This window comes from Taurulus bubalis, assembly GCF_910589615.1.
Source record: "Taurulus bubalis genome assembly, chromosome: 7".
NCBI classification, from domain to species: Eukaryota; Metazoa; Chordata; class Actinopteri; order Perciformes; family Cottidae; genus Taurulus; species Taurulus bubalis.
The window spans coordinates 14,146,667-14,169,487 of record NC_136595.1 but is presented as its reverse complement, the minus strand read 5'-3'; the positions used below and the strand labels follow the sequence as shown (position 1 = coordinate 14,169,487).

The following is a 22,821-nucleotide window of genomic DNA, read 5'->3' as shown; positions in this document are numbered from 1 at the left end:
TTCAGATTGAAAATGAACGTAATAATGCTATACATGTGAAACAATGGGAGGCAGACACAGTGAGAGAGAAAGCAGGAGATACAAAGAGAGAAAGAGTAAAAGGAGAAAACAGAGGTGTGCATTCCTGTCACGGTTGCATGATAATTACTGATTCGTCGGTTATTGAAGACCTGCTCACTGCTTTTCATTACCAGCAACAGACGTACAATGAGACGGAGAGAGACAGAGAGGAGGAGGAGGGAGAGAGAGAGAGAGAGAGAGAGAGAGAGAGAGAGAGAGAGAGAGAGAGAGAGAGAGAGAGAGAGAGAGAGAGAGAGAAATGAGGAGGAGAGTGGTGGTGGTGGTGATAGGTGTTTGGGGGGCGGTGGGGGGGGGTTACCACAGGATGGCAGGGTGAGTGAGGGCATTAGGCAAGGAAGGGAGGAGGAGGTAGAGGTTGTCTATAACGACTGAGGGAGAGAGAGAGGGAGGGAGAGCGAGAGAGACAGAGGAAAGAATGAAAAAGCGGAGTGTGTTCCAACCTGGTCGGTGTGGTCCTGGGGGAAGCTCCACAGCACGGTTGGATCTAGAGGTAATTGACAGACAGCATTAATCAGCGGGTGAGAAACACACCGTCTTCGCTAGCTGCCTCAGAACACATACATATTAATGAGAGGGGTGGGGGCAAGGGTGGCTGCTGCGAGTCTGTGCACGTGCGCACACACGCACGCGCGCGCACGCACGCACGCACGCACACACACACACACACACACACACACACACACACACACACACACACACACACACACACTCATATACTCACTTACACACACATGCAGAGCGGCACACAGTGAAAGACAAGAGAGCAAGTGTGTCTAGGAGGTATATGCTGTAAATATGCTAATCTATATTCTCAGTGTAGATATGATAGTTTATATTACCAAATCATGCACGTTTAAGAAAGTCACATCAACACATACTCTAGTTTATTGTATTTAATTATTCCTAAATTGAGACAAGCCTGGCTGTTTGCTGGAGAGATGTAAAACCATAAGTTAAAGGGTTTAACATTGTAACAGAGGTTGGAGATTTGTTTCTTCTCTCCAGTAAATAACATTAGTGCCGAGAGATTAGGCAAGAGAAATGTACCAATTCAGACAAAGTCAATTAACAGTTAGGTCAGTAATGAAGTGTAAATACAAAGCATTAGTTAGGGTAAAAAATAAATGCCAATTTAAAACAAAACATTTTAAGATGAACGGGTTATTTTAATTAGCTGTGATGGGTATTTCTCATTCTTTCTGACATTTTTTAGACCACTTGCTAATTAATTAATCAAAAAGGAGAACGGAAATCAACAGTAAAATAATCACTAGTTGCAGTAGGATCTGCTTCAAAGACATTCAGAATGTCAAACAGATTAATGTTTTATGTAAATAATAAAGACAGAGCGTACAAGAAAAACATAGTATGTACGTAGTCTAATTCTCTTCGTACTAATAGTTTGAAAATAGTGGGTAAATTGTTGGGTAAAAATAACCATTTATTTGTATTATCTATTTGCATTAGTGTCACTCTTGCAACATGTTTGCAGCTCTTTTAAAGCTCATTTCCAGACCCAAACATAGGACCTTCTTCTCACAGGCTTATACCATGTGTTTGAAAGGAAGCAGCCACCGAGCAATAGCCTGAACACAGGGGTCTCTGGTAAACACGGCTTCCACAGCTCCAAGGTCACCCTGTGACCTCGGCAGAAACAGCAAGGGTTTGAAGAGATGAGCTCTTGCATGCCAGGTTCACTGTCATGGACGTTCAAAAGGCATACCGGCCCATGAACGCCCCCACCTCTGTCTGAACAAAGCTGGCTGAGAGAAAGTGAATCTGGAAGCTCCAAACCATTTGATAGCATTGATACTGCGGAAAAGCAATAACCCTGAGTTCAACAAGTAAAACAGGTTGATTTAGTCCGTTGTCCTTTAATTAAAAAGTATGTATGATCATTTTAACACAAGCTAAATGTGGGTATGATCCTGCCCTACGCATATGTCCAAAAAGATTAATGCAAACATTTATGAAGCCAGAGGGGAGGACCCCCCTATCTCAGTAAAGAGGACATGCATTAACACACAATGTGTAGAGTAGCTTCATGGCTAACACACCAGGCAGCCTGGGAGAGAGAGGCCCACAATGGACAAACGGATGACAGGACGCAGCAGAATCCATCATGCCTTACATAATCCTGTTGGATAATTTCATGGGCCCCAGCTTGAAAAGAGCAGCACAGAAGAAAAAAAACAGCAAAGCCCTACTAACCAACTCCGACTCCGACCCCCCTCCCCTCTGCCTACCCATATGATCTGCCACAGTTAGGGCTATTTTATGCCAATTTGCTGGGTGAGAGGATGGGAACTGCTGCTGGAGTGTGATACAGGACGGAAGAAGACAAGAGGGTAAGGGGTCTTACTTTGTCAGTGTCCATGTTCACAGCTGGGCTGATGGGCACTAAGCTAAAGGTTCTGATAGCTGCAACACATATGTGCCAAAAGACCTTTTTTTACATTTTGACTTGTCATGCAGGAAAAGCACAGGTGAATTTAAAAAGGTAGCTGTATGCTCCAGGCTTTAATTCATCTATTGTATCGCCGATTACAGTATGATGAATAGCTTGATGACCCACATTGAAGGGTAGACAATAATTAAGTATTTACTATTCAGATGTTCTGCCATGGTTGATAATAGTTTGATAAGTTGAACAATAGAAAAACAACAGATGACATGCTTAAAATAAATGTTCCCAAAAGCAGTTATAGGTAATAGTCAAAAGTATGTATAAACAGAAAAAAATAAATTTTAAAAAGTTTCAGTCCTTTGGGGCTTGTATGAAAGCTCTAGGAGTAGAATGATGTAAGACCAAGTCCTTTTCCAAAACATTTTGTGGACTTGAGTATATTCAATTCAGTATTGAGTCACACAGAGGAGAGAGAGAGAGAAAGAGAGAGAGAGAGAGAGAGAGAGAGAGAGAGAGAGAGAGAGAGAGAGAGAGAGAGACATAAAGAAAGAAAGCAAAAGAAGGCAGAAAACATTGAGTTGTAACAACACACAGCTGAGGACACGCAAGACCTTCAGAGCACCACCAAACACCTTCCTTTATCATTCATATCTTCTCTTTCCTCTGCATCCTGTGCGTTTCCTTTCTATCCAACAGGCTCTTATTGTTTCCGTTCTGCTCCACCTCCACATTTCTCTGCCAATCCTTTTGCCTCTTGCTTCTCCTTCCCACTGCCTTTTCTTTTAAATATTCATCTTGTTTTTACCCCCAGTCATTTACGCTCCTCCTTCTCGCCTCTCTTATTCCCATGCTTGATGCATTTTTTCTAAATTTCTTCCACAACCTTTCTTGCTCTTCATCCCGCCCTCCCCTGCAGCTCTGTCCTCTTCACTTCTGCACCCCCTCTCTTTTTTTCCACCCTTTTGCGTTAATATACCCCTCCCTTTGGATGTGCAAGGCGTGTGGTGGACTCAAGAGGGGGCCTGAAGCGGGTTAAGGCTGAAAGTTGAAGGTTACAGAGGTGAAGAGGACCCCTGCTGCTCTGCCAGGGGACACAAATGTCACCATGACAGATCCTAAACCACCCTCCCCTTCGTCCAAACACACACTCACACATACACGCACACGCACACGCACACACATCATCTGTAAGAAGAAGAAAAAATGCAACAATTCATTTCTGAATACTGCAACTGTAAACTATGACATATGTAATACATAAATGTACTAACCCCTTTTCTTTTCAGCACATAACAAGTATTTGAGGTGCAAAAAGTATGCTTGTAATTTTCTCAATTGAAATGTCGTCCAACAATCATTACTCGGTTTGTAAGCCATGAGTCCACAGCAAATACATTTCTGCAGCCTTTGCAGACTTTTCAGGATCTTGCATTTTCAAAACACAGGCTGTGGCTTTTACAAATGCATTATATGAATGTTTTTAGCTTTCTCACAAGGTCAGGTTCAACAAATGCCAATATGTATTGTAGCTTTTGAAATTTTTCCGATTCTAACCAAACACTGCTCTTTCATACACCTGCCTAGTGCCTGCTACTGATTTGTCCATTCTTCTGTCCTGAAAACCATGTTCTGTTCGGCCTGCCATCATGATACATTGATCTGTTAGACAACAGCCTCTCCTTTATCTATCTCCAAAATGCAAAAGAATAAAAATGTGTTTATTGTATTTTCTATTGTTGACAAAATACATAAAGAGCTGTTGCAAACCGTATAAAAACAACAGTAAAGGGCATGCGACACCAGTGACAAGGGGAAAACAACCTATAGAATTCTCACCCTGGTGAAGTGTAAACAGATCCAATGGGTGAGAATTGAATTGAAATCACCTATCCAGAGTTAGATTCCTCCATTCACACCCCAGGAAATGGAGGTGAGGCAAATGTGAGAAAAAGCTCAAGAAGTGACCATTGGTCTCTGTTTGCAAAGTGTGCTGTACATGCGTGTTTACAGATGGAAGCAAGCTCAGGAGTGAATATTTACTGTACAGTAGCATGTCCATTGATCTCTGAGGGCTTCGAGCGTGGCTGACCTCCAACAGTCACGATAGGGGCAACATGCAGGAAGCCCCTGAGCCGTGACACAGATACTGGGGAGAGGGAGGTGGTTGGTGGTAGATACGGTGGAAAATCAATGTTTTGGCTATTCCTGAGACGCCAGTCTTTAAAAGTTGGATGAGAAGAGTGAGCGAGGAGAAAGGAGGGTTAATAGGTGAAGGGTGTTGGGAACTGAGAGCGGGGCAACAGGGAAAGAGTGGGAGGAGGAAGGACGAGATGAGGGAAGAAATGGATGGCTTGCCTAAGAGTGGGAGGTAGAAGAACTCTGCCTCTCTCAACTGGCACCACTTCCTTTCTACCTACTCAGGTGGATCATTAGACGTGAGAGGATTAAACAGAATAAATTAACAAGATATATGTTCACCGAAACATGAGAAGGACGAGAAATAAACCCTTCATCTCTTATTTCTTCTATTATCTGCATAAATCTAAGTGCACTGGCACGTCCAAGTAGGCTAAAAATGAAAAATGCTGGCATCTTCATCTTGGCATAAATCTACGCTTCTTGGGATTTCCAAGTAGGCTAAAAAGAAGCTGTTGGCAGAGGATGTCATTCCTAATGCTGCCCTAATGCTGCTGGCTGGAAGAAAAAGTTGGCACGCGACACCAGTGTGTCGGAAACCTCGCACTGCCCAGCACTGCACGGCAACTTATTCAACTATTCAACATATTGTCACGAAACCAAAAAAGTGGAATCCAACTTATTTACTCACTCACTTTGAATGACATAAAGCTTTATAAAAATAGCCTTTGCGAACTACTGGGAAAATCATATGATAAACATGAAATACACCCACAGCGAGAGGCCTACGTTTGTGTTTCTATAGGATCACCTTGCAGCTCAATAACAGTGGCCTGAATGCATGGTTCTGGCTTTAAGACTGAGAAAGATTTCAGTAAAACACAAAAAGACCTAACCCTAAATCCAGTGTGAATACACATTTAGATGAAAGCTTCTAGTTTATAATTCTCTATACTATGTGAATCAAACACAGACTTCGAGCCCTCATGGCCATCCAATGTTCTAAAGGCATAAAAAAAAAGCACTTTTTTCACCTTACTCCATGAACCACTGAATGTGTGTTGTGAGTGAATAGGGGGCCTGTTTGTTAAGAGAGGCCAAATCCCATATGGTGAACAGCAGCTTCTCTGGTGAGAAGAGAGGCTGTGAAAGCCACCGGCAGCCCCTCTCCTCCATCCGTGCTCCGGAGATGAAGGGATGTAGCGCCTGCCTCTCCTTGTTCCTCCTTTCTCTCGCTCCCTTTGCCTCCTCTCCTCCCTCTTTCTTGGCCAGGGGTTAAACTGCTGCACTCTAACCTTCTTGGCAGTGATTTCTCATTCACTCCGTTTCTCTCGCTCACTCTCTCATCTCAGAGAGATTTATTTCACAGTATGTAGTGGATTAGCCCCCCCTCGTACGCCCTCGGACAAAAGCATTGTTTTAGCACTAGCCTGTTCGCTGTAACGGGAGGAAGCTACCGCTACTAAGCATCCACAATACGGCCATTGTGGACACAGGGCTGAAGGGACCCTGCCTCGGAGGCCGTCTAGACTTTGAGCCTGGGCCGATTGGAGAAACAGAGAGAGAAAATCCCATCAGGCAGTGGAGTGAAAGTTAACTAAGGTAACCTGCTGTGAACCTGATGAAGATGTCAAGCCAACATATGGTAAAAAATGTCTATTGTCAGAACAAGAAGCTTTCTTCCCTCTGAGGGAGGGTATGGTGGAGGAGGAGGAGGAGGAGGAGACGAGCAGTGGTTAAAGAAGACTAGGGGGGTTGCAAAACCTAAAAGAAGGAATAACTGTGGTGGTCATCGTTTTACTTCTGGATCAGTAGCCTTATTCTGGCCAGGAGGAGGCCCAACCCCTACACTCACAATTAAAAGAGTAAGCAGATTAACTGGCATTTTACAAAGGCCAGCAGAACGAAAAACACACTCACAGACGTTTAAAAAAAACTTTCACTTTGCACACTGCAAATGGCATTACATTTCATGCTGATTTAGTGAGCAGAGGAAAAAGAGAAACATCTTAAACGATGATATGGTTCTTAAGTTTACTAAAACTGATTGGTCACACTATGTTGTTACAAATGAGGACTGGGGACTGACAGAAGTAGTGAAAGCCTGAGGTTAGTCAAGAACTACCTGGAACAAATTAGACAGATTTGTCTTTGACATAGGGCATATCATTTCTTGTTTAAAGGCACAAGCAAATACATTATCACATTGGTCTAGATTTGGTCTGGAAATAGGTCTACATTTTCAAAAAGGAGAGATGCATTAAATTCCAATACTTGAAAATCTGAATAAAACAAAAAGAAAAACAACCTCTAAGGTAGAACCTCCTTTACCAGCCAAAAAAATCAACTGGCAGGATTCACATGTGAGAGATGTTGGCCTGGGGGATTTCTAAGCCATTTCTACAGCTACATCTGAAAAAGATAAACAACAGCCTCAGCCACTGGAAGGAGAAGAAAGAAAGAGCTGAATGGAGATGATGTGACCCTAATAATGCCACATTAATTGTTCCGTCTTCCCAGAAAAATGCTTTAGAAGGATGAGCTGAGAAAGCGAGAGAAAAAAGATAGAGCGAGAGAGAGAGGGGGGGTGGGGGGGAGCGGAAAGAGAGACAGAAAGAGAGAAGTGAAAGTGATACTGTCTTCAGGCTAGTTGGGATGCAACCCAATTTCACAGCTTCACGAATGAGTGGCACAGCATATGGATGCAACCTTTGTGACAGCCTCTGTGTATCACCACATATCAGCGTTGATATTCCCAGTCAGATTCCATACTGGTCCAACATTATGTCAAACACCGGCTTCGCATGACTGCATCTTCCACACAGCACACAGACGGCATGTTTGTTGTAGTGGGGGCGGGGGGTAAGAAAAACAAACCAGTATCTCCCTTGACAGACTAGTCTCCAACTCTCTCTTCACTGTATTATGTTCTGTTGCTGCCAAATAACAAAATCAAGTTCTTACATTAACGCAGTAATGTGCCCTAAAATCTGAGATCTAATCTGAAATCTGAGACATGACCCAGATACGTATTTCCAAATAGAAAAGGGAAAAAGGAGGGCAGGCTGCAACAGCACAGGTTAGTGGTTATGATTCGATCACTCGTTGTTGGCTTGTCGCCTTAAATACCAACATTTCTTCACATAATCACATACTTCTCTCCATATGGTCCAACCATCTGCCTCAGTCAAAACACAACATCTATATATGCACAGTTCATTATTAATAACTCTATTATTAAGTTAACAGTCACAAAAAAACATGAATATAACCTGGACCAAGAGTGTAACTTAGTATTGAGGATACTTTTTTCCATGAATGTAAAATTATTTTTGGGTGTATAAACAGCAGAAAATAAAATTATTTTTGGGTTTACAACTTACAAAGTTAAAGTGGTGATCAGGTCATTGTCACTCAATTACATCTGCTTAGGGTGGAGTGGAGTTCCTTTCCTAGTCTTTGAGGTGGTGGTTGCAGGATCAGAGTAAAAACACTGTGTAGCACAGCGTCTCCTTGAGGTGTGGAGAGGATCGATCTCAGTTAATGTCATATGGCACAGCACCCAGAGGCAGCTGCGTGGTGCTGATGACAGTGTAAAGCCTTGCCTTTGGCGGCTACATGCTTGGTGCTGCCGAGCTGTGATTTGAAGTTCACATGCAGAGGCTGACTGACAGACAGACAGACAGACAGACAGACAGACAGACAGACAGACAGCTCTCAGTCAGACAGGCAATCAGTCAGACAATCTTTCCACAGGTATGACAATATGTCTCTATCCGTTAAAAGCGCACAATAGTGACGAAACACGTTCAGAGGGGTCTCAATGCTCTGCAGGACTGATGGACGAAATGCTGAAAGAAAAACACACTATTGAACCCCCGGAATCTAAACACACACACACGCACGCACACACACACACACACACACACACACACACACACACACACACACACACACACACACACACACACACACACACACACACACACACACACACACACTTTCCCAAAATGTAACTGGCTTCAGGAGAACAAGTTGAATATACACATTTTAGGAGAACCTTTTCTAAAAAGGAAGGGTCTGGAAGGGTCATTTGGAGAAAAGGGGCCTTTGCAGTTTAAAACATTCAGCCGTTGTTCATCCATTATCATTCCTTTGTATTTCTCCAGTGGAATCTCTAATTCAATAAAGTCAGGGGTTGCAAGACAAACTGAAAAAGTGTATAATAATACATTGATGTTCACTTAAACTGGTTGGTTTATTTTACATTGCCTCATCAGCAAGCTTTCTCTGGGAATCTGAAAAGTGAGCTTGGCCACCAAGTGCCTTAGCAAACAGGACACATGTCAACAGAGCCCCGCCCACTTTCCCACACAACACAGTGTTTGATGTTGGTTAATAAACACATTCTACCCGCATTGGACCCATTAATACCAGAATGTCACCCACATTCACACAGGACTCAGAAGTGTGGTTTAATAGACACCACTGCTATCAGTACTGGTTAGATGAATAGCTCAATAGAGCTGCAACTGACAATGATTTTTAGCATCTATTTTTCTCGAGCCCAAAAGTCATGCTGCATCCAATTAAGCTGATGTTTGGCATTTTTGTTTGATAAATTATATTAAAATGAATCAATCAAAATTACAAGAGACCAATAAGTAAATATACAAACTAATTCCACACAAGACCTGATATAAACTGTAAATGTGTTGTTTGTGGAATGAAAGTGGTTGTTGCTGTGTGTATTTAGGAGATTCAAGTTCATGATCTTTAAGAAACTTGGATATTTAAAAAGAGATAAATTAATGATTGGAAGAGCTATTAGTTGATCCAGTATCTACTTCATTAAAACCAGGAAGTGTGCCATATTACGATATCTTCCATGTCACGCTATCGATATAACATCAATAAATTGCCCTGTCCTAATGTGAGGGAGGCATAAGTGTCTGTGTGTGTGCGTATGTGCATGCGTGCATGCGTGCGTGCGTGCGCGTCTGTGTCTGTCTATATGAAAACAAAGACCTTGTGATGAATTATATGATTTGAAATGATAAATGGTCTCAGACATTCAGAGACATCAAGACTGACCTATATTTTCTGTCTTGAAAAATAGGCCAGAACCCAAATTAAGGGCCAGTAGGGCTACAACATGTATGTAAACGCCATCATCTTCACAGTAATTGTGTGGCGTTAGGCAACATAGAAGCAGCCTTGAATGGAGAGACGTAGCCTCTGGGCATAGCTGTTGACATGTAAATAGTGGGGGATAGAAGCTGAGATGACAGCACAGACAGGAGGCCTGTACTAAGAGTTCTGCTTGACTCGGGTTTGGCCTTGGCCACAAAAATTAAGGTCTAAAAGGACAACAGTCTAGATGTCAGGATACCAGTACTCATATCATGTCAATAAGTAGGTTGATTTCATTAATTGCCGGGGAAAATACATATCTGTCTTTTGCATCGTTCATCTTTCGAGTCATTTTACATCAGTCAACATGGCAGCAGACCTGTGAGACCATAATACAACCAGAGGACTCCATTCTTTGTAACTCTAATCTCTGCCTTTATCCGCTTCTTCTGTTCGTCTAAAAGTGGGGTTTAAAGTATGCTGGATATTTTTGAGTCTCCCCTGCAAAAATGAATACTCATCATCATTTTATATCAGGTTATTTGCCAATAATGCAATACAAATAAAACATACTTTTGACAGCCAGAAGACAGTGATTTGTACAAAACGCTCACACGTAACAGTTCCTGTAGGACCATCTCACAGAGAGCGGAATCTTGTTTAATAGGTTTATGCAGTCATTCCCACTGCACACGATCAGAGTAGTGGGCGCCAAATCCTGTTGAAATCCTGTCATTTTAAAACCTGCAGAATATGGCAGTCGAAAGTCACATATTTTTGACCATAGCTTTTCTGCTGAAATCCAATTTGCCAGACTAGGTACAGATTAACATCACTAAAGCAGGAGCTGCACTAATCCTGTTCATTTGGGGGCTAAACTAGGACACATTGGTATTACATGCATAAGAACCAGCCAATCATTGTTTGACTCACAATACATGATGCATAGATCCTTTGACTGTCACGATCATCCGTCTTCACATCCTGCTTGCTGTGTGTAGCTTGAGGCCTAAGATGTAAACATTTCTTTCATGTTACCGACACTAGAATATTTATTGTGTACAAGGTAACATGTCGCCATGTTTAATAACGGGTCTCAGGAAATAAATGGTGCCTTTTAGATTCATGAATTAGTTCATCTTCTCCTCAAACGCTGTAGCGTTTTTAGCCTTTTATTATGAACATGCACTACTAAAGTTAATCCTGTGTGTGTGTGTGTGTGTGTGTGTGTGTGTGTGTGTGTGTGTGTGTGTGTGTGTGTGTGTGTGTACTTGTGCCATCTGCTGTGCTTAACGTAGATACTCATGGCCATCTATTGTCATTCTTTGACATGATACAAGTGAAGAAGAAATTTAAGATGACACTAGCGATTTTTGGAGGCTAAATTCAGGTGGACGATATTCTAGCCTTTGCTCCATGGTTTTTATTTTCAAACACATGAAACTCCCACAGCTTTCTGGTGAATAACTTAAGAGTGTCCACAAGGGAATCCATTCATCTGCCATCACACAAAGATGCATAGCAAAAGCGCACACATACACATACACAAAACAAGCCACCAAGAACAATGCTGTGAGGCTGCAAGTGGGGGTGATGTGATGAAACTCTTCTGCATTCATCAAAATCATCTCATTTTAAATCATTGATCGGGTTCCTACTTTTCCCCCACTTTTTCGCCATGGAAAGGGGAAGTCTAAAAATAGCCTGTGAGTGTCAGTGCCTAGAAGTCTTTCCATGTTCTCCCAGTCTGGCAGCATTAGTGAATTCAGATGAGCCTCCTGCAGCTCTCACAGCCTCTGTGTCTCTTTCTCATGCACAGACGCACACATCCATGCAGCCGTGCACACGCATGCAGAGCCATACATGGCCAACACACACTATCCACTTTAACATGTACTTGCTATCACACACAGAAGCAGTTTGCCCCCCCTGGAGTTTCTCTGCGTCAGTGGGTGGGAAAGCTCAGCCAGCAACCCCCTCGGTATCTCACCTCTCGTTTTATAGACTACTGCCATCAGCATAACCACCACCCCCTTCATCCTCGCTCTCTCCCCAATCTCCCTTCCTCCCATCCTGCCCCACCCAGTCTCATTTTGCCCCAGTTTTTCATGCTCTGGCCAATAATACTCTGCAACAATGCTCTGAAGAAATAACAGAGAAGTACACTCACAGCTGTCCTGCTGGTAATCAATGCGCATATATGCATGCGAGTGTGTGTGAAGACATGAACGTAGCGAAGTCACGTGGCACCACCTGAAAAGTCCCAGCGACTTGTTCCCTCCCTATTCTCCCTGTTATAACCAGTGATAATCAGAAAAGGAAGCAAGAAGGATTGCGCCTTGTTTGTGCAAACAACGTGTGATCACAAAGAAAAAGTTGCAATGTGAGAAGAACAGGTAGAAACAGGACATACGAAGTGTGAGTGTACGTGTGGAAAAAGGCAGCTGTTGCCAGACAGAACGGATGAACATTAGCGATGACAGTGAGTTTTGTAGCCACACAAACTGAGCCCTCTCTCATTCAAACCGTTCAGACCAGCAACACTGAGTGCATACTGTGTATAGCAGGTATACAACCGGTGCACATTAATTAGCATAACCTTTCGCTGGTTATCATTGCAAAAGACATATACATATATAAATATATCTTCTGGCTTGGAATTTCTTCGAGGCCTTTAGAGGCAACAACTCACATATTGTGGGCCTGCACTGGACAAAAGTGAACTTGAACAATGCCGAGTAGTAGTAGTACCAAAGGACAGACTGTGATGATCCACTTTGGAAACTGAATTCACATTTTTCATCAAATCAACAGGATAGTCTTGATTTGTGAACATGCAACTATTTCACAAAAGTCAACTAGATTTCAAATGTAATGCCAAAGACAGAAGTTGCTTTTTTCTTTCCAGAATGTGACACCATCCATCAATACATATTTAAGTTGCTTATTCCATTTAATAATCCCAATAAATTACAGTTTTTTCAATGTCTAACCTGAGCCGTTCTGATGCCATTAAAACACACTTTTGAAATGTGGTTCTGATCTGCTGTCAGGTGATGCAGTCTTCCAAAAGTCATGTACTGCTTACTGCACCACATTAGCATCACATGTCTAATGTCTCAATATGTCATTAAGAGTGATCACAAAAGAAAAGGGTATCAACACACGCACACACAAAAAAATAGGTTAGGCTGCCAAATGTTAGACTGTGAGTCAGACATGATCCTATAGACACTTACATAAAGTGGGAAGGGTTTCTCAAAGTCCGCTCACACTGCGGTCATTACCATAGCATAGCGGGGAAGTTGAGCGACTTCCTCAAATCGCTTCAGAGAAAACCAACAAAAGACAACAAAGACTTGGATGATATCTGATTCTGTGGAAAGAGCCAATTTAGCAAAGTCATATGGGTGAGACAAAAGAGAAAGGCAGAAGGGTTGTGAGATAAACAAAGTGTGAGACCCCAAGGTCCTCTCAGGAGTGTGAGTGGAGGAGTGTGGCCTCTCTAATGACCAATCAACACCCTCCTTGCTGCCATGGCATCTGTTAGTACTCCAATGGCCTCCCGTCTGAGTGTGAGCCCACCATGAACTCAACACGCAGCCGGAATCCAATCAGACTGCAGAAACGACAAAGCTTGGGTCAAGGAGCAATTATGACATTTTGCAGAATGTCAACGTTCAACCTTTTCTAAAAGTTCTACTGCACAGGAGTTTTGCTCTACGAAAACGAAGGGTGAAAATGGGAAAGGGTGAAAGCTAAAGGGAAAAAAGGAACATCACAGTGATGCTTGAGGGGGCTACAACAGAGAAGAAAGCAGATTGATAACTAACTAGCAAACAGCAGGTGATACTGTGAGACCTCCGGGTCTCAGCGAAAATGTATCTTAGGATACAGAACAAAAGTAACTTTTTATCGCTGGACAAATTGAAGCTATAAGGCCACGTGAATCAAATTAAGACATGTGTCTACTGTATTACTATCCTGTTGCTTTCTGGTTCTCGAACCTATGCACATGCATTTGTATTTCACCATTTAAACCTCCTGCAGCATATTTTTACGACAAGTGAGAAGCAGACGACAAACCTGTCACTTATCGCCAACAAAAAAGGCGCATGCTCAATGATAAACTACTGACAGGCACAAGCATGGGGTGGAAACAAATGAACAACAAGTGCTTTCACCCATCTTCCAATGGCGGGATATCATAAGACATGGAGACATTCTGACAATTTATCCCAATTCATCTGACCTGTATGTCTGAACTGAAAGAGTAATGCAGAAAAGGGAAGCTTGACAGAAAGAGCATGCAAAGTAAACCACACAGAAGAACCAGGGTCAGGTTTTAAACCCAAGACCGTAGTCATGTGAGGCACTAGTGCTATCCATACTGTCCTCATTGAGTTTCTTTTTAAACGGTAAATCGTTTCCTTAATTGCAGCATGAATGTTGCAGTAAAATTGATACACTGATCTATTAAGTTTATTGCTTTGTTACTGGGAACAATCTGGCTGGAGGGAGCGGGCGAGGACAGGTAGCATCTGTCCCCACCTACTGCCTTGGCAGCATTAGCGTCATCTGCTAGCTTTGGCAGCATCTTGGAAGCACATCAATATGGCTTTATGTAGCCAGGGCCGCTAGTAGCTAGCATGCCAGTCACGCTCTCAGGCATCTCGCTCACAGCCTGAGCATCCACAGAGCACTGAGCCAAGAGAGCTAAGCGGAACTGAGCTCGGGCTGAACAGGGAGGCCAGGTCTCCATAGACTTGCATGAGGAAAAAGGGCCAGTGTCTGTCATCTATCAACACATCCATGGTTAGAAGTGTGAGGCCAAGTCCAGATATGAACACGGCCACCATTGTAGATGTGAGCTTTTTTTGTTATTTATTTTCCCCTGCAACACCTCTTTTGAGGAATGTTGAAGCTCTTCAAATTTCTGTATTATTGTTTTATAATCAAATCTTGAATGTGATGGACATTTCTGTTAGACACCACTGATATTATGTTGTTACCACGAGTGTTTGCCAAAAAAATCTAACCTACCCATGGGAGTAATAATTGGGAATTTGTCCAACGCACTCAGAACACAGGCAGAGTTAATTACTTTAAATAGCATGCTCTTAGCAACACACTTACACATTGTATTCTCCTTGACCACAGTATGATAAACTGGATCTGGATGGCTGTGAGTCAGACTTGATGTTAGGGCTAAATGTCAGACATCAATAGCAGTCTTTCAGAGTAGTTGAATGGCTCTGTTGGCTGAACATCACAGATCTTCAGGAATCATATGAGTCTTTACTATCAGCAGTGTACATAACAGTCAACGCTGTACAATGGGAGCACTTCACAACAAAGTGCAAAGATCATCAGTATAATTTAGTGAAATTGATTTTAGATTGGAGCATCGTACATTTTTCATCACTGGAAATACTAAGTGATAAAATGTGCTGAATAGGCAACTGTACCTTTGGACCATAATTAACAATGCTTAAATCCACATTTTAAATTATGTTGACATTCAGTTTTAGTAACCAAAACATAGTGAGTCGGGGTTTCACCATAGAGATAGAATAGGAGTTGAACGGATATTCCCATTTAAATCAATGTAGCTGGATGGTCAGAGCGGCGAACATTTTTATGTCTACCATTGCTAATGCGGCCGTTGTAGAGGGCTAACCTCCGCATAAACTAAGCCGACTCACTGAGGTGAGTCGTTTTAGTATCAATTAAAACAAGCAGTGGAGTTGTAATGTTTTGGAGCATAGAGAGCCAGAGTGAATTAATAAAATGTCACAGCTCAATGCTTCATCAAAACACTCCTGAAGCGTAGAAAAACACATTACTATTGACAAACCCTTTTTCACCTTCAATGACTTGGCCACCATAGTAATGATCAATTGTTATTAATTAAAATGGATTAATCATTCGAGGCTTACAAAACACAAAATGATACGCTATTGACATGACATTGGCCTATTTTACAGCACAACCTTGCTAAAAGTTGTGAGTGTTGTATTTAAATTTAAAAAACAGTAATGCTGTTAATCAAGGCTGACACTCCCACTCTGTTGCTGGTTGAATATTGTTCTGGAAAACTAATTACACCAGTTAAAAGGGCACTTACACAAGGCCTTAGCCATTCTTTAAACAACAAATAGGTCTATACTTTCACAATACAAAATAGAAAATATTGAACTATTGTTCAATGACTTCTGTTTATATCGGCATGGTCAGGGATAGATTGTGTGCTGCTTCATGGAACTCTACTTGGAACACATATTTAAAAAAGGACCTGTACTTTTATAGCGCTTTTTATAGTCTTCCGATCACTCAATGCGCTTTCACACTATCAGTCACACCCATTCATACACTGATGGACGGGCTATGGTGCCACCTGCCCATCAGGACTGACTAGCATTCATACAACGTAGGCACAGCTACGGGAGCAATTTTGGGGTTAAGTGTCTTGCCCAAGGACACACCGGAATGGGCTAGCGGAGCCGGGGATCGAACAGCCGATCCTCTGATTGAAGGACGACCCTGCTCACCACTGAGCCACAGTTTACACTGGGTAAAGGTGAAGGCAGCCAAAGTGAACTGGTTGGATGAAAATCTACAGAAGCTTGCTTCAGTTTGGGTCAACTTCTCAAGTCAAACTCCAACAAGTCATATTTTTTGCTCTTTGTCAGTTGATACATTTATCTGAGTTAAAATCTTAACTGTAATGTATTACTTTAATTGATTAATTACTAACATTAGTAATAATAATTCAGCACTCAGATACATATTAAAGTTCTTGACTTTAGTGTAAAATATTAACTTTATAATGGGTGAGCAATCTATCGTTTTAAAAAGGTTGCCTGAAACAACTTAGGCAGGCTTATCGCAAGGCTTTCTGTAAAAATGTGGGTGTCAACATATCACAGACTACAGAAGCTGTGAAAGCCACTGAACACGGGAAGTTGAGGGATAGGCGTACTGACCATGTATAAAGGGCGAAGCTATATTTGTATGACTACACAGGTTTCTCTGTAGTTTGCTCATGACTATTACAAACAAAGGTGAATACCCTCCACACTACAATGGTATCATGCCATGCTGTCGCACATGGATTTAATTTCAGACCTGCAAGACCAGGATGTGGTGAGAGCGGCAAAACAGTGTCGCGGAATCAGCAAAATTGTGCACACAGCACGCTTTCCAGTCAATAAAAGACGACACCCTCTCAGTCACTTTAAAGCACGGTAATACAAACTGGATTGTTGTAGAGGGAGTACACAACAACTCAAATGCAGCCAAAATCAATCTCAAATTAAACTTGTCTTCACTAAACTGTTCAGGGGGAGATGTGAAAATTATGAACAAACTGAAAGCTTCCACCACTTCTCCAAACGCTCAAATGTTCTACACCATGTTGCTATGACAATTTAATTATAGTCTATCATGGTTGCACTCTTGTTTGTTTGCCTCCGAGTTAGTGGGAAGATAAAGTGTGAATGTGAAGTGGTGTTTTTTGGCAAAGTACCTAATGTTTGGCTGTAGGAGAAACAGCTCTTGTTTGTGGTAAGCAACTGTGGAGGTTTCATAGCTGGCCAAAGCTGTTCAGTTATGACTCATAGCTTTAACCCTTTCAGCTCATGGCAAAAGCAAGCATCACATCATGGAGACATAAGTATACATTGCTATAAGACAAGTCAAATGTTAGGGCTTAATGCATGTTTAGATGTATAATATTTGCACACAATCCCTTCATTCAGGCCTAGTGCAATGACATTTCATTTTCAAAAGCATTTCATTTTATACAGATGGCAGCTAAAGCCAAGTAAAAGAAAGGGAAATTGATCAGATTCAGAGAGAAGTGATTCATTCCTCAAATGGTTATATGAAACTACTCCTACAAAAATTCACCACGATGCTAAGCCTCTGCTGGCAGACAGCACACATACATCATAACAACCTCCTAAACATGGACATTATTATGTCCAATCAGGACTCAGCAGTCAGGGCCGAGAGAGCACTTCAATCAAATGACTGAGCAGAATGCGTTTGTTCAATTTGACCTGAGGGGTGTGCAAACGTTGCTCTGTATCTTTGCTCCAGGGAGCATGAGTCCGGATATGAGTCTAACCCTGGATCATACGTGGGGGAAGTCAGTTATTACAGCGCAGGCCGGTGCTTTATGAGTTTGGTTTAAAATATCAGATCTACATCCAAGGACAACGTTCAGTCTACTCCGGTCAGCTCAGCAGCTGCGGGAGTGAACCCTCCACATAACACCTCTTTAACGTCAAAACTGAGGGGGCAAAATAAGACAGCTGGTGTAATGTACAGTGAAAATGTTTTTACATGATATTTGACTCATGTGACTGGATATTGATGTGAGATACAGGTTACTTAATTTCCCATATTCATAAAAAGGTAGAATATGGTGTTGTTTCTTCATTGGCCACAGTCATTTCCCGAACTAGTCTGAACACTTTTCGTCCCAGCCACCACTGCTGGAATGTTTGACCACCGCAAACAGCAGAACACTTAATGCAGCTCGGTGACCCAAGCGGGATCTTTCTCAAACAGTCTCTGTGGGGTCACGGTTACAAGAGAAAGGCCTGCACTGGTTAACTTATGGTCAGGCTTAATAACAGAATAGTCCAGACTGGAAAATATGACAAATAAATGAAGAATGCATAACACTAACACAGCAAACATCTCTGACTTTTACAGATGAACTCAGCGTTGACCTTTTCTAGTCTTTACAATCGAGACAGAGTCAACTCTGCAGCACACATAATAACACCACAGACATAATGATTGCTCTCATTGTGCAAAACTGGACTCGGTCATGCAGTGTCACTCTCTGACGCTCGCTGTCTGATTTAAAATACTGTGCAAAAACACTTCTGCCGACGTCAAATGACATCTTGCAGCCTTACAATTACTGTGGATTCACAAACATCAGCATTTTTTCAAACACATGGCTGACAAAAAAACACAACAGGCAAACATACATAAAAGATTGATGTCAGGGCCACAACTAACAACTATTTTCATTGTTGAACACCCCTTTTGTTATTTTTTGGTTTATTATTTATCAATGAATTGTTTGGTAAAGAATTTGCGAAAAATGTTCTTCCTAATTTCCCATGTGACATCTTCACATATCAGTTTTTGCCAAAAGAAAAACAAAGATTTTAAATAAAAAAATATATAAAAGTGAAGTAATCTTCACTTTGAACTGCTAGAAATCAAGAATGACTTAAATGATTGACTGGTTATGAAAATTGCTGACAATTGATTTTATGCCAACCAACTAATCATTTAGTAGGCCGCCAGCAAAAGCCAATAGATGACCTCTACAACACAGCTGTACACAGGAAAGCCCAGTCAATTATCAATGACAAAACACATCCCTTCCATCCTGAGTTTGGGTTTCTCCCTTAAGTGTGGCACTATAGAATACCCCTTGCAAAGAAAAAGACTTACAATGGGTCATTATACCCAAATGCAATTATTGCTGTCAACAAACTACAGTAAACTCAATTGTGAGAGGGTAATAACACCATGGATATGAAAGTAATGACTGTTGTACAATTGAGAGATCTTTTTTCGGTTTCATGTGATGTTTTTATCTTGTGTTTTTCATCACTGGTAGATGTAAGACTAATTACAAATGACTATGCTCCATTTAGGACAGCAACTAACAAATATTCAATCAATTAATCTGTCAATTACTTGATAACACCTTATCACACTGTAATAGAGGGCCCAGGAGATGTCTTCAAATACCTTGTTTTGTCAGAACCGTTCATAACCCAAGGATGTTTAATTGACATCGAAACAATGATTGTATCAATTCATTTTGGGCATGTTTGGCCAATAAATTGACTCAAAATAGTTTTCAACTATTCTTTTGTCAAAATAATCAATGAATTGAGTAATCTTTCAACTCTACCTATATTTACTATGTATGTTATTTTTAGGTTCAGCAACATTTCCCATTTAGTTGTCTCACCAGCCAGCTGACCGACTGACAGTACATTATAAATGGAAATACTGACATCACCTACCCTCATTTTCAGATGTTGGACATGCCACCTGTACAACCAGATCAAATGTTCGTTCTGGCTTTTCCCTGTGAAGAACAAAACACTGTTTACTCATGGGAGATAAGTGGCAGCTGTTAATACACGCAAACATGGGCAACAAGTGTGTTTTTAGCATTAGCAAGCATACCGACTGTTTTAAATTCCATCACATTAGTATCATATTAATAACTATAGAGTGGACCTGCCCTACTGTGCCTGAGTCACACTGTCAATAGCCGACAATGTCAATAACAGCTATGCTCCGACAACATATCGGGGAGACAGGACCGGGGAGACAGGACCGGGGGGACAGGACCGTTGGACAGGACTGAGGGGCCAGGCCCGGGAGACAGGACCGGGAGACAGGACCGGGAGACAGGACCAGGGGGACAGGACCGTTGGACAGGACCGTTGGACAGGACCGTTGGACAGGACCGGGGTGGCTCGCTGTCGCGTACACACGTTGGCATGTTCACCGCGGTCTGCTCGGCTAGCGGAGCTGCTAATTGGTGGTCAGCTAACGTCAGTAGACCGAGCAACAGACTGACCCAAATGCTGCCGAGCCAGCTGGCCCCGGCGGGTAAATCCACTGTTTGGAGAGGGCTCAAATTACGGTCAAACATTCCTTCGTACACTCAGCGGCGAGTTAACGTGACGTTACGTGCCGGGGACCACGCATTCTCCGTTAGCTCGACATGTCTACGTCAAGAAGCGACGGATATAAACTAAACCGAGGGCTCTTACTTTATTCTGCTGTCCATGATTTAGGCTACAGCATCGCGACAACTCCGTGCTGTCGGCGGCTCTGTTCTGGCTCCGCTTGGCTGTCCGAGGATATGTCCACTCCGCCGTCACTTCTCCTGTTTTATCTAGTGTCGGCCGAAAGCTGCCGCGACCGCATGCTTGGAGGTGGGGTAGCGTAGTCAGTACTTTGTACCGTCCTTCTCCCGTTAAATGTAGCCTGGATCCCCAGTTCAGCACCACGGCGTTTATTTCCCACAACAAACACCGCTCCAGGAAGTGCTGTCAAAGATTTGGTGACGTCAGCGCGTCAGATTAGCACCTTGCTGCAGCTTCTGCCTGCGAGCATCTCTCTTCCACTTAACATGAGTAACCAGCATGATGCACACAGCGGACCTGAGCCGTGTGATTCATGCTTCTGATATGAAAAATACTAAAAAACGTGTTTCCCTATGAGACTGCATTATTAGTTCAGTAATTGTTGCAAAGGGTTGCCTTCAGCAGTGGTTCTCAAAGTGGGGTCCTGGGACCATCTGGGGTCCTTGTAAGGGCTTCTAAATGTAGATGTTTTTTGCAACTTGGGAGCTGACGAACAACCTACAAACACATCATAACACTACATATCATGGCTTTTTAACGTTGTTACGGTGAACATGATAACATGATAGTAAACAGTTGCCCATTTAAACATTCAGAAGATACAAAGCAACAAATTAACACAGGGCTCTCAAGTGTCACGCATTGAGCGTGACTGTCACGCATTTCGGTCTTAAGTCACGCCCTCCCGCCACACATCGTATTTCTCACGCTGAAAAAAAACTCTAGGCTATTTAATGTGCTGCAGTGCGCAATCATGACCTGGTCGCGCTGCCCTCACCGTGGAGGAATCAAGCACGTCTCCCCCGAATCCCCTGCCAATCAATAAAAAGAAATGGTCTACACGAATAACTTGTCTTAAAAACTTGAGAGCCCTGTTAACAACATGTCTCTGGCTAGCTGACAAACTTAATGCTGAATATTCACTCTCTTTTTAGCCCTGTGTTGATCGCTACAAGGGTAATAGCTAAATGTTCCACGATGTTCACTAGCTAGGTGCTTACTTTTCCTGCTGTTTGCTGGGCAGGTATCTTTTGCACTGCACCTTGGAACAAAGCCAGTGACAGCTTAAAGTGAACAGTGAACCATAACAAAACAATAAACAAAGTTTTAGGCCATAAAAAACCTGAGTTAATTATGAAAGGGACTAAGCTATCACCTGGAAGTGCAGAGCTGCGTAATAATTCCCACCTTTCTCCTGAAACATACCCTGTTAGTATAGAAATATTGATTTTACCAGTAATTGGTACAGTGAGTGACAATATGTCCAACTTATGAAATCCATTGTAACAATATTGCTGAAATCTCTTTAGCAGTTTATCTAGCCGGGCAAAGCAAGCAACTCAGGTTCATTCTGATATATCTGGTTTTGGGAAAGCACAATTAAATATATAAGAGGATTTTCACTATTAAAGTAGCCTACCATGATTAAGGTGGGTCAACCATCATCACCCTTTTATTTAGGACCCCTGTATACTTCTCAGATCTCAATTGTTTTCATGTTGCATTGTGCAGTATAATTTTGTCAGCATAGTCCTCTTTGATTGGATTACCATAAACTGTCACACAGACAACCTGGTAGTATTTCAGCACAGGAGTCTTCTGGGTCTCTCAGCAAATAGTAAAGCTGTCATGTGTCGTCTGCTGTGAGGTGGGTATATAGAAACACAGATGGCAGTATATGGGTTTGGGAGTCAATAGGAGCCCATTTACCTTAACAGGCTAAGTCGGCCATTACCACAGTTTATCAAACATGGGTCACTTGTATAAAAGAAACAGGCATCGAGACTGTGTAAACAGGCTTTTGCCCTCACGTTTCTTAACCAGCATCAAATTGCACTTCAGCACGGCCTAAAGGTTCAAGAGGTGACCTTATGACAAGATGATTGTTGGTTTGATCTGTGGGGGTGAAGTGAAAGAGTGCTGCTTGCCCCTCACTGATTACCACCACTGAAGTGCTATTGAGCACGGCCCTTAACCCCAACTGCTAAGCTGCTCAGCAGCCAACAAATTTGTGGTGGACAATTGAAGACTGATGAAGACTGGCATGATTGCTTAACTTTATCCTGCAGAATTATAGTGTGCCATTTGCAAATGCTACTTACAGTAACCAAGTTAGACGACAGCCGTTCATGGATGATA

General features: G+C 42.3%; 1 protein-coding gene across 1 annotated transcript in view; it reads right to left on the bottom strand.

Annotated features, from left to right (window-relative positions):
• Positions 1 to 20,603, bottom strand: part of dennd1b (DENN/MADD domain containing 1B) — a gene marked incomplete at both ends in the record, with an annotated part of 98,618 nt that extends 78,015 nt beyond the window's left edge. The window contains 3 exons of the mRNA XM_079221472.1: positions 522 to 565; positions 19,825 to 19,889; positions 20,587 to 20,603. Coding sequence (XP_079077598.1) covers positions 522 to 565; positions 19,825 to 19,889; positions 20,587 to 20,603 — 126 coding nt within the window. The remainder of the gene's footprint in view (positions 1 to 521; positions 566 to 19,824; positions 19,890 to 20,586) is intronic.
• Positions 20,604 to 22,821: the final 2,218 nt, after the last annotated feature.